Genomic DNA, 12,770 nt, shown 5'->3' with positions numbered 1-12,770 from the left:
CTTTTTATGAAAAGAAAAATGTATCAAAAACAAACAATGTTGAGGATACTAGTTTCAGTCATATTTCAAAGTCATTCTAAGCTCCAATTAATTTTCTTCTGTTGTAAAGTTTCTGTTGTTTCTTTGAGGTTTTGGTCCAAAAAGAGTTACACGATTAGCAACAGCAAAATCAACATGTTATGCAGCTGTAGCCCGAGGGTCCTCTAGCCATGCAAGAATCCAGCAGGTCAAAGGTCAAAGCAGTTCACAGCACCGACCTACAAGGAAGGGCAGGCACGGAAAATGACTACTGACGGTCTGTTTTTAAGACCCAGAGCAGAAGTTCGCACTTGCTGGGGCTACAGGTCAGGTGTCTGTGTCCATGTATGTGTGTGTCAGTGTACTAGTCAAAGTTCAAAGGTCATCTGCTTGGTATTTGACCCTCTTCAGGAAAACTCTTATGTATTGCTGCCTCTAGCAACACCTGGGCCTGCTGCTCGCATATCAGATTTAGGAGTGGGGATGTTAAGAGCATGCAGTGAATACAGAAGTACCCATATGGTGATAAGGAAAATGGATTTCAATCAGTGGTGGGAGATTTATTTAAAACAAAATGTACAAAAGCCTCAATTAAAAAGTATTGTATAATTCCAATGTGCAGTGTAACTGTACACCCATGAGTGAAATGTTATTTGAGTATAATTTATAGGAAATAAATAGGAAATATTGTGTTGTAAACGAGAATGAAGTAAAACCGGAGTTGATCAAAAATCAGTGTTGTACTCCAAGTACTCCAAAAGAAAAGTACTTCCTCTGCTGTAGAGGACAGAGGGCGAGCAACAAGAAAAACAGACAGAAATGACTAATCTTGGCAATACACTCTTCCTAAACTCATTGATAAATTCAAATTGAATTGAATTGAGAAACAAAGATAAAGGGGGAATGAGTGAGAAGGTATTTGCAGTCTAACTAACAGAGAATGGCACTTAACAAAACCAGTAAATCACTAAATACTGTATCTGTGTTGTGATGACCCTCAGGGCTGACAGACAGCAGGAGATGCAGTTGTACAGCACAGCATTGTAAACTGTGGTCAACCACACAAACCTCAGAGGATGTGTGTTTATTGTGCTGTTTCTTATAATCACATGTTGTTTAAAAGAAGTCATTGTAAATCAAATACAGCTCTTCACATAAAGCTCGTGCAAATGCAAAATGTTATATTTTTATTTTTGTGGCTGTCAATTGTGGTCAGTAAACTAATGGCTACATCTTTTCATACAGTCAGACTTTAGTAGAAACTGCTTTATTAACTGACCATGTGGCAATCAGCTGTACCGGATAATCCTTTCTTTAAAGCTCAGCATTAGTCTGCACATACAGTACCAGTAAGCATAAAAGGCAGACACATAAAAACTAAAAAAGGGAATGCGACGCACAAAAAAACAGAAAGGGAAACTGGCAATTGTTCACTCATCCCACATACAAATTCTTCTCAAGTTTTTTATGGTAGTCCCTTTTTTTCCTTCTTCCGATACTTAGGTCTGAGGTAAAGTTTGTCCTAAACTTTGACGTCTATTCTCTCAGAAATTAGGCATACGCCAAGTCAGACTGCAAGCAGAGGACTCCATCCAGGCCATCAGGGTGGTATCGACATCAAACTGGAATGGACTTGAGGGGCTGAAAGTAATTCTCTGCTTTGCGGCTGACTGTCTGCCAAGTTAGCCAGCATCCAAGGCGTCTCTCCTCAGAAAATCGGGGTAAAGCGGGGCCAAACTGGGTTAAGTTAATAAGATGGGGGGGCTGCAAAAAGAGAGCTTGGCTGGATTCTTAAACATACAAAGAGATCTTATTAAACTATACAAAAATAACTTCTTTCATTATTCTTTAATTATTCATTAGTCATTCCTCTTCCTCCTGCTTTCCTTCTTTCGTTCGACCAACCAGACGGTCTATCATCCATTGAGAAACGCAGCCGGGCCAGCCAGCCAGCTCTGATCAGATCCCGCCCTTGAGTGGACCGATGCCAGGCTGCAGTGTGCGGTGGGAGCCAATAAATCAGAGTCAGTCGGCATCAGACCCAGCACTACCAGAGACAGACCAGGGGATTTGGAGCTCTAGTCAGTAAATAAACACAGCACCCGAGCACAAGGCCAACGTAATGACCATCATTAACCTAACCTCCTTCTTTCTCCCACACAGAGAAACTGTGAAACCCATACTGAGTTACTGACAGTCCACTGTGATTGTTGCAGCGCTCACATGAGAGCACTATTATAGTAAGACACAAGCCTGAGTTGGAGTTGGATGGGGTGAATGAGTTGAAGTCAAATTCAACAACTCCCGTGTCGGAAACATTTGTCCGGCGCTACACGAAGCATCGTGTGATTTCTTCACCCCATCCTTAGGTTAGATTAAACATGTGTTGATGTCTAATTTCACTCGATCCCAGTTGTCAGCCAACGACACTCAAACTGAAAAAGACAGTAAATGTAACACTTTAGATCTGTTTGCTTTGGCCGGCCTGCCACAGAACATGGGAGGTGCTTAAAAGTTTCTGAATAGTGACATTTACCAGGCAACGCCTAGAAATGCAATAAAAGATGTCAACATTTTGTCAAATAAATGCTTTGGGATGCTATTATTGGCCCTGATCCTAGTGTGCAAACTAACATTTTCAGATTTCAGTTTCCAAGATGTTGTGTAATCTCATCACCTATTTACTTCAATAAACAAAACAACCACTACATGAGCATTTCGTTCCTAACAGTGTTTCCAGAACTTAACAATGTAATGGAAAAAGTCTGCAGGCTTCTGTTACATGTTCTCATGAAATCACACACAACGTGATGCTATTGTGCAAGGCCTCCTGGTTTCCTCTCTCCTCTGGCTGATCACTGGCTGTAAGACAAACTGTGAATGTGAATTATTGTTCAGTCAGATCATACATTTAATGTTTTGGGTTTCATGCCAACGACCTCATTTGTGGCTTAAGGAACACTGGGTCAGGCAGAATAGCTCCGTACTGGTGACTGTAAACAGTTCAATGGACTAGAAATGTCAAAGGACCGCCACACTGGCTTTGGTATGAAACTTCTCCTTTCAAAATAAATGGAGGGACGATTTCCTTTATTTAACATGGACAAGTTCCTTCCATATTAACCAAGATGAGTGACAAGGCAGGCAAATCTATTTCCTTTAGCAGCGGGGCTGTCACAGAATATGTTTTTAGAGAAAACACCAGTTCTAGGACTCAATGTGAGCCCTGCACTATTAATAAGCCACAACTGAATATAATTCCTGAGATATTTATTTCTGTCTCTCTCACAATCGCTGCCAATCGCTGCCAATCGCTGCGACGTCTCATCCCTCATTTCCTCACGCGCTCTCTTTCTTTCATACTTTTTTCTGCCCTTTGTTATTCTCTCTGCTGCTTTGTCACCTACAGCAGTGAAACAAATGCCCCTTTTCATACCCCCCTCGGGTGATACGAAAACCTCATTTCCTGTGGCTTGGCACCGGGGGAACCATAAGCTGGGACAGATGGGAGTCTGATTGGAATAACTGATGCAGACACTGAACATGGGCCTCAACAAAACATCCTTTGTTTTTGGAGAAGTGGTGAAATATACCGGGAAAAGTCTTTTTGCTGGACAGACATATATCCCACACCCATAGTCATGGTGCTTAGGTAACAAAGTGAAAGTGCTGGTCTGCAGGAGAGCGAACGGACAGAGGGAGGCGGAGAAGAGGGTGGCGGGGTTGGGTGGGTGTAGCTGGTGAGAGGTGATCCCTGTAGCTCATTTCACTGGATACGCCCCACTTACAGACAATCAAATGAACAACACCTTTAAAAACATGCACATGTATGTTCACATGTACCCGCCCACACACACATTTCCCTGCCTCACCCTAAAACACCGGGGCCAGCAACCTCCTCGCTGCAGGCCTGAACTGCTTTCTCCCGCTTACCTAATACACTCAGTGGAATTTGGGTCATGCATTTCACTCATCATCCCCTTCTGAGATATATAGAAAGCGTCTTTTTCCTCCCTCTCCCATGAAAATGTCAATTCGCTGTAAATACACTGGTAAATTTCAGAATGGAAAGCAGCCCGTTCAGGTCAAACATGTGCTGTTTTTGAGAAAACAATGTGGTAGTATTCAGCAGCATAATTTGGTATAAGGCGAACTTGGCCTCAGCCCAGAAAGCACAGCAGTTGAAAGAGAGCTGCCAGGAAAGTGAGAGGCGAAAGCCATTTGTGTTTTAAACTTTCTCCAGATACAGCTACAAATTTACAATTTGTCTATGCAAAATCAAACTTTATGCACTCTTCTTCTTTTTTAACCACTCTTTAAATGAATGCTTGTACAGTAACATGTGAATGGAACCAATAGCAAATGGAATTAAGCTGCTCATTTGGGATTTGCCAAAGTCGGTGACACACACACACACACACACACACACAGGTTGTCATCCCTACCCTCTCAATGTCTCCTGGCCTCGGCGTCGAACCCGCTGCACCTCTCTCTGGTCCACAGTGCCGGTGAAGCGGCTGGCTTGGTACGGTCCATTTGCGGTATCACCACAAGCCACATGGAATGCCGCCCATCCCAGCAGCACCTGGGCCAGCTTCCCTGATCCCATTTGTCGGTCTGGCTATTCCTCCAAATGTGGTATCTCCGTGTCACCTCTCACTCTGACTGACTCACTGTATGGACCCAGGCTGAGCAGAGGGATCTAGACCTGGATCCAGATGAAAAGTCCTGGTGTGCACTCCAGAGTAGGGGCCTACGAAGGGGAAGAAAGAAGATGAAAGCTAAGAAACACTTTGAAATAGAAGTACATATCAGACTTACGCCGAGGGTGAAATTGGTTCAGCTCATCTGACACAGTGATTCCCAAACCTCACAACAGCCCAGTCAGGTGAGCTCATCTACTCATTTATCAGCACTCATATTTCAATAGAAACGTTTATCAATTGGATAAATCATACGGTGGATGTTATTAAGTTACTTAGAAGCGGTTATTTAGTAACTGTGAAGGATATTTAGGTGGATTCGTCTGTATTTAGGATGTTTTGGTTTGCATTGTTTGGAGAGGTTTGACAATTCAGCAATGTATTCATTGATTTGATTATTAATTAAATATTTCACCTGTCTAGTTATTCCTTTCCCATTATTAATTCAACTTTTAGCGAGTTAACTCTTCCACCTCCTCTGCTTTCTTGGAAATTAGTTTTCATGCACTCTCAATTTGCAACACGTGTTTCTAACGTGTTACCGCGTATGGGTTATTTCAAGGAAGAGAGATAATTACGTGAACTTTCCACATACTCCTACAGAAGCCCCGCTTTTATCCCCGGTGAGGAGTCACTGATCTAACAGAGCAAATCAATTGTAATCTTGTGAAAAAGACACAGCACAATTGTCTTGTGAAATGGTTTTCAATGCAATTATGCATTTGTTTCCTTCTGTTTGTGACATCTTTGGTGGTTATATTGACAAAAGAGAAACCATATGAGTGTGTGTGGGGGAGGGGGGATAAAGAAGAGCATTCATGGAAATCAAAGAAATACTAAAAGTCTGGCTTCCAGCAATCTGTTTTCACTGTACTGAACTTCAAAGCAGTCTCATAAGTGGTTTATCTCCAAAGACACCAAATACTATCTGTAGTGACTCCACACAGAGAGAGAAGTCATTAACTTATTAGAGAGACATGTCCAGTGCCAAAATGATTTTACTGTCATTAAAATGGATGTTAATAAGGATTGCAATCATATGAACTCAAATAAGCTATTTATTTCAAACCCATTAGGCCTCTGAATAATGCTTAATGGAGAAGAAAGAGGGGACAATCCCTCTGATGTCACATATGCTCACTAAGTCAAGTCATTGAGAGACATTGCTTCAATTTCAAGGTTCAGAAGCCCAACAAGGTTTGGAATCACATCGTATCCTTGTGCCTAGAGGGAGCCAGAGAGAGAATTAAGTGTTGAGGTAGAGATGATCAATCAACTCAAAATGTTCTCTCTCCATCACACGTATGACCGGAGAAAACAGAAAACAATCACTCATCCAGGTAAAGGCAGAAAGTTAAACTACTCCCATGATTGTTCACTATGGAAGGTGGCTTTCTAAATCAGATTATTTGGGATTTGCCAACCCCATGCATAGATTGTATAGTTTTACAAGCATGTCCTAACTTCATTAAACTGAAATCCATCCAGAGTCCAACTAAACTGGACGTCCATGAGGTTTATTTTCTCTTCTCCACCTCATTATAGACCCCAGGAGTGAACTGTGGGCCCCTGGTGATATATAACCTCAGCAGACCCAGTCATGGGTCCAACCACATTACACATCTGGGCTGGACAAAGAAAAGAAAAGAAAAGAAATATGGCCCCGCAGCCCACTGGCTCTGATTCATTTCAAAGGAAGATAAGAGATAGATGAGCAGTGAACTCACTCAAGCGTGCAGATAAATAAAATAAGATGGCAAGACAGGGACTGGAAGACATGGAAATTAAGTCATATTAACATAACGATGTGTAATCCTCCTATATTTCTCTTTTTTTCTTCAGGAAAAGACAAATGAAAGTACTTAAATGTGACTATGTCTTGCACAACTTTTTGTGGCGGCCTAGTATAACTCCAAATGGTTTAGCACACTCCATAGAAGGGCGTATTAAGCTCCTTATGGTCCGAGTTATAGGGAAACAGTAGATTTTTCCATCAAACAGGACCAAAAAAAGTTAGCTGCTTGCAGTAAGAGAAGTGAATGGAGGCGGGATCAATGCCGAACAAAAGAAATGCCTGATCAATTACCGAGGAGAGGAGCTCTGCTGAGCCCTTCTCCGACGGGCTGCTGTCAAAGTAACGCAGGTAAAGCACCCAGTCTGCGTTATCCATTTTGAATCTAGTCCTTTCAATATGTACATGACATCAAATGTATTGTAATTTGAATTATCACAGAATACTATTGCACTGGTAAAGAGATGCAACACAACTGTTAAGGTAAGGCATAATTGAACTGACAATTAAATATTGAGTAACACACTCCATCAAGTAGAGTAAACGTCAGCTTCCATCAGTCACACTTGAAAAGTAGCCGTAAAACAACCAAGAAGACACAGAGACACATTCGGGTTTTCGCAATGTTGCAGCACTTCAACCGCAACTTTATGAATGGAGAAAAATCTACTCCTGCTTGCGAAAACCCACGTTGATCCAGGATTGGAAGGTCTTTTTTTATTCCACTTTACGTGCAAAGCAAGCTTATCTGAAAACTACAAGAAGTCTAGCAGCAATCAAAGTGTAAAACTAGACGACAGCCGGTCGGGCTTTTCCCTCCTCATGCGGTTTCTTCAAACGCCGGTCCCCAAAAAAAAAAAAAAAAGTGCATCTTCACCCGCTTAGGAACGAGCGTGAACCTTCGTTAAACCTTCCTGCATCTTAATCATGTGTTTGAGCTCCATCCATCCAACAGACATGCATTAGGAGATTACCCGCCGTGTAACAACGGGCTCCCTAAACAATAGTCACAATCAAAGCCATTGATAACTCCATTGAACTGCAGACAACAGATCACGAACGCACACAATACCTTGCGACAGTCGGCGTGCCTTGGCGTCGAGGAGCCCAGAGTGGTGAATTAGAGACAGGATATGTGCCCCAGAATGGGATATTGAACTGTAGCCTTGTGAGAAAAAGAGAAAAGTTAGGGAAATGCCCTGTTTGGGAGAGGGGAGGGGACACAAGAGTGAGGCAGAGACACGGAGAGAGAGAGAGAGAGAGAGAGAGAGAGGGGGTAGTGGCGGACTGCAGGACAAACCCACATTCCTCAAGACTCACAGAGTTGTTATAACAGGGGCCAAGCAGCTAGACCTTCACACTGTGGAGAGCAGGGCTTCTCTAGCATCACTCTGCAGAAACGCACTCCTCCCGGCGTCCAGAGCCTCACCACAGTGATGACCTGAGCAGACGCTCCGCATGTACTTCAGGATGTGGAAAATGAGCCAATGATGACATTAAAGTTCATGGTGGCTCCTGAGTAAAACATGTTAACTATTTACAATGAGATGTCTAAGATAGCTCAACAGTGAACGCATATTACAGATCACGGTCCATGTATAAATGAAGTTAAGCGGCTATTCAAATAGTCCTGCTATTTCCTGCCTCGGCCCACTGCTGCTTGTGATCGACGCATCCTTGTGCTTTGTTGCCACAAGTGCTGATGGGAAGCTCACATTGAGAGAGTGGCCATCTGGGTGGTATACTGGTGAGGACAGCTGAACACATTTCAAATGTTTCTCTCCACTGTGCTGATTTCACCTCTCAAGAAAAGCAGCTCAATCTCGCTCGAGAAAGGAGACTTGTTGGCCTTGAGTAACGCCGCCTGCTCTCCTGGCAAATGCATTGTTACAGTTACAAAGGTAAGTCATGTAGGTTACTTCGCTGAAATGAGTTGCTCTACTGAGATGAGAGTTGTCAAAAAGAAAGTCTAACAAACACATGATCAAGACTTCGACTTACAACATCTGTCCTGTTGTAGAGTCAAATAGAGTCAAAGATCAGAAACTTCCCCATGTGTCCAATATGAAACCCTTTATTCCCTGTGGTGCTTTCAATAGGGCTTTTCATGGTTGTTCTTCATCACTGGTATCGCCATGAAGACTCAGAAGGTTAACACAAGTGGAACAAAGTCTTTGGAAGGCAGTGGTTTAAAGCTTTCCACATGTCAAGAGACCATATCCCACCTGTAAGATCACAATAAGATATCAATTGTACAACTAATAATTCTGACAATAGTTGAAGGTTCAAGTATTTTTTCAGGCATGATGAACAATGAGAAGTCCTCAATCTCTCATCTCCAAAGAATCGCTGGTGGAGTGGAGAGACCTTGTTTGTCACTGGAAACTTCAACAACAGGCAGACTCAGTGTTTGTGATACTTGAATTGTCTCTGTGTTTACACAGACACACACACACAGACACACATGTTTTGTAGATGTGGTAAATAGTTTTTCACACAATAGAGTAATATGCAGACCAGACCTGAGGGCTACCTGGAAATACTCTTGTTTATTTTCAACACCCTCCGATGAGCCTTAAAGGGCTATCGTGTTTTGTTGTAATGTCTTCGGACAGTTTTCAAGACAAGCATAAGGATAGTTGGGTAATTACAACCATGTGCATTTTTGTCTCTGCAGGACTTGGCATGATGCAACGATACCAAAGTGAATGTGGGGGACCAGGATTTCCGGAGAAGAGATGATGTAAAACCGCTTCTAATTATCAGGGGATGCATTTAAATTTTACTTGAAAACCTGAACATGTCCACATTGTGTTTATTGATGGATAAATATGCAGCTTTGTGGCCACCACATGCGTTACACAACAGTGGAACTAACAAGGAAAATTTCCATTAAATCAGAATTCGGCATTGTTGCATTCTTGCCTTGTGCGTGGACGATGACATGCACGCTTCTCCACACAAACGCACGCATCGAAACCCATCCCACCGCTCTCTTACGTATTCCCGTTGAACATGGCAGCTCATTCTCATGAGGAACACGCAGCATGCTGTAAGAGCAGCCTTCAATATGCAGCAGAGTCCCGCAAGATGATTTGTGGTGTGCTGCAGAAGCTCTTGAGGGTCTCTTACTGACTCCATGAGAGACTGGGATAGATAGGAACAAAGAATTAGACCCTTGAAGAGTTCCGAGCTCATTCACGTGTGTGTGTGTGTGTGTGTGTGTGTGTGTGTGTGTGTGTGTGTGTGTGTCCCTCTCTACAAGCAGTCCCACCCTCGCCCCTCTAAACAGAACCACATTTCACCAAGCAGTGATCGGGCTACAGTGAAAACACACCACTGTCTGTGCGTATTGTACTTTCAGAGCCTGGAGAAATACTTTGACTAGCTCACCCTGCCCCTCTTTCTCCTCACTCCCTTCTCTCCCATCTCTTTCTTTCCAGCACACACATTTGTATACACGTATGTATAAATGTATACACTGGATGTTCAGAGGATCAAGAACAAGAATGTGTGCTTTCAAAACAAGGAGTTCAGGTTTTGTTCTTGTTGTTCCATGAAATAAAAATGATGTAGTAAGACTTGTAGCGAGCTCTGTGGTGACTACACAGGCTCGCGTTGATAAAAGCAAGTCATTTGTCTTTCACGGACCAGACTGCAGTATTATTTCACGTGCCCGGCCCAGTAGAAGCAGGAATGCGGGGGCTCAGTCGAGGTCGGGGTCCCTCTTGTAGCTTACTTGGTATAAAATATGACAAGCCAGTACAGAAACCAGATGAGGATCGCATTGTCCTCACATGAACACATAGTTACACAATTATTCATTTACACACACATCGACACGCAAACATAAAACCCGCCTACCCTTGTAATCCCCCCTCTAACTCAGATTCCACTATGTAAGCTTTGATTTTCATGTACAACCCATTGATAAGAGGCCATGTCATGATGCAACTGTGTCTCCTCGTCTTTGATGATGTGTACTTTTTTTTTTTCCGCTGCTCTGCTCTGTACTGCCGTCGAATTCACGATGCGGTGCCGGATCTCTACCAGCGCTGACAGAGAGAACCAGGAGAGACCACCAGAGCCTGGAGGGAGCTTTCAGAATGTCTTCATCGCAGCCAGGAGAGCCTTCACTGAGCCAAATCACTTCCATGACAGCCTCTCAGCAGGGAGAGATTCATGGCCAGAATTAGTCATACTGTACTTCTGTCCTCAAGGGGGAACCGGTGTGGATGTGGGTCATCGACGGCAAGAGGAGTTTACGCCTAAATTTGCGCTTTAATTTGTTTCCATAACTATTTTTTTTCTATATTTATAACTCTCGGTTGTCACAAAGGGGATAACGGGCATGAGTTACATGCACACGGCCAAATTCCCCCTCATGCTATAAAATATAACATAGCGAAAGATTGTTATTCATTCTGTATACATGTTCCCACATATGAACATGAGTCATGTGTCGAGAGAAAGAGCTCTAACACAAACACGTAAAAAAAGATACTTTGACCACCAGGTTGACCGCTCCAAAAAATGGATGTCATATGATACGAATGCTCAGAAAAAGTGTGCTTTTATAAGGTGTTCAAATGTACAGTTACTCTAACTTATCTTGGCTCGGACCTGAGCCAAAATATTCCATATAGACGTGCTTGGAAGTTTAATGTCTTTTCACACAAGCGAAGACGCTGGATGCCCTCCAAAGAAATGAAGCTTCAGCTTGGCCGGTGTTGGCTCGTGGTTTTCCTTGATCGTGGGAAATCGGCTGTCAATGGACCGTTGAGATTTCCAGTGGTGATACAATGATGTGGTAACGAGAAGTGAGGCATTTTACTCTAAGATATGAAATGGCCCAAAGTTTATTCCTAGGTTTGTTTGATTTTGCAAAGTTAAAGAAAAAAACACAGGCTGCCAGATTGGCAGGAGAGAGTTTTGAGGATTTCTTGTTATTATGTGTATACTTAAAATGAGGCAACAATGATGAGGCTAACTGGTGCTTAAAGCCCTCAAATAGTGGAACATTTGAGGGCTGGAAATCCTCTTGTTTGTGTACATCACTGACTGTCACAGTTCCCATTTTCCACACTGAATGTATTCACTGTTTGCCTCTCTCGCTCATGTTTTGGCAGAGGGCAACCTGTGAGAGCGTGAAGGTGTGTGTGCGTGTGCATGCAAAGTGTGTGTGGCAAGGTGGGGCCGAGGTTGGCTTTTGGAGTGTCATCATGGTCTTGGGGTTTGTGGTTGGAGCCTGTGAGGTCAGAGTGGAGTGTGACTGGGTCGAGAGACGATGCAGCTGGGAATCCTGTGGTCCACTGGCGGTTTTTCCCTGTGTAGATGAAAATATGTTCTATGCACCACATATATGTAGACACATGAAAACAAACATACATACAGTAGACACATGAGAACACACATAAACATACACCCAGAACCACATGAAGTGAGAAACTGCAAGCAGATAGATAGATAGATAGATAGATAGATAGATAGATAGATAGATAGATAGATAGATAGATAGATAGATAGATAGATAGATGTGAGCATACCCTTGCGTGTGGAGTGCAGGAACATTGAATATCCTCTTCCTGTTTCTCATCCTTCTCCAGTTTTTCCTCATCTTAATAACTTTCCCTCTCTTGTTCCTCCGTCTACCTCTTGTTCCTGCTTTCTTTCCATCATTTACTTACCAGGCAGGCATTTCTGGCCTCATTTTACCCGGAGCGCTGTTCTGCTCGGCTCTGCTCGGCTCCGTAAAGACCTGGCCTTGTGCAGCTGTGCTGCCTCGGTGATGCAGTGGGAGAGGAATGTAGAACTTCAAAGTATAACACGAACGGAGACAAAGAATGGCAGTGTTCAAGGAAGGATGAGAATATGTGATCTCATAAAACAGCACACAAACACATTGGTCCATTTATGCGAGGTTAGGCTACAGAAGATGAGGAGGAGGAGGGCCTGCGTGCTTTGTGAGAACCAGAAGAGGAAGAGGCGGGTATACACGGGATGTTGTTCCCGGGGATACAGCACATTGTAACTCTCCAAGGCTTGTTCGGCCACGGTTAAGTGACTGTTAAAACATACAGTGTGGAGAGGGATCGAGCGAGAGGTTAAAGTGTGTGACTTTGGTTTCAGGGGCCACGGAGTAAGACTTTCTGGATACGAGTCCCATTACCCCTGTAACTGCAAAAGAGGACGAGGCCCCTGAAAATAGAAAGAAATGAAAAGAGAAAAAGAGGCAAAGAGAGGAGATTCCAAGAGAG

General features: G+C 43.2%; 1 protein-coding gene across 1 annotated transcript in view; it reads right to left on the bottom strand.

Moving 5' to 3' along the window:
• LOC137794404 (fibrillin-2-like) overlaps positions 1-4,627 on the bottom strand; it is a 35,752-nt gene extending 31,125 nt beyond the window's left edge. The window contains exon 1 of the mRNA XM_068591123.1: positions 4,464-4,627. Within this exon, the coding sequence (XP_068447224.1) occupies positions 4,464-4,627 (164 nt within the window). The remainder of the gene's footprint in view (positions 1-4,463) is intronic.
• Positions 4,628-12,770: the final 8,143 nt, after the last annotated feature.

Source organism: Clinocottus analis, unplaced genomic scaffold, assembly GCF_023055335.1.
Source record: "Clinocottus analis isolate CAN_PGR_092001 unplaced genomic scaffold, fCliAna1.0.p SCAF_25, whole genome shotgun sequence".
Classification (NCBI taxonomy): domain Eukaryota; kingdom Metazoa; phylum Chordata; class Actinopteri; order Perciformes; family Cottidae; genus Clinocottus; species Clinocottus analis.
The sequence above is the reverse complement of the archived record's forward strand: the minus strand, read 5'-3'. Positions and strand labels throughout refer to the sequence as shown.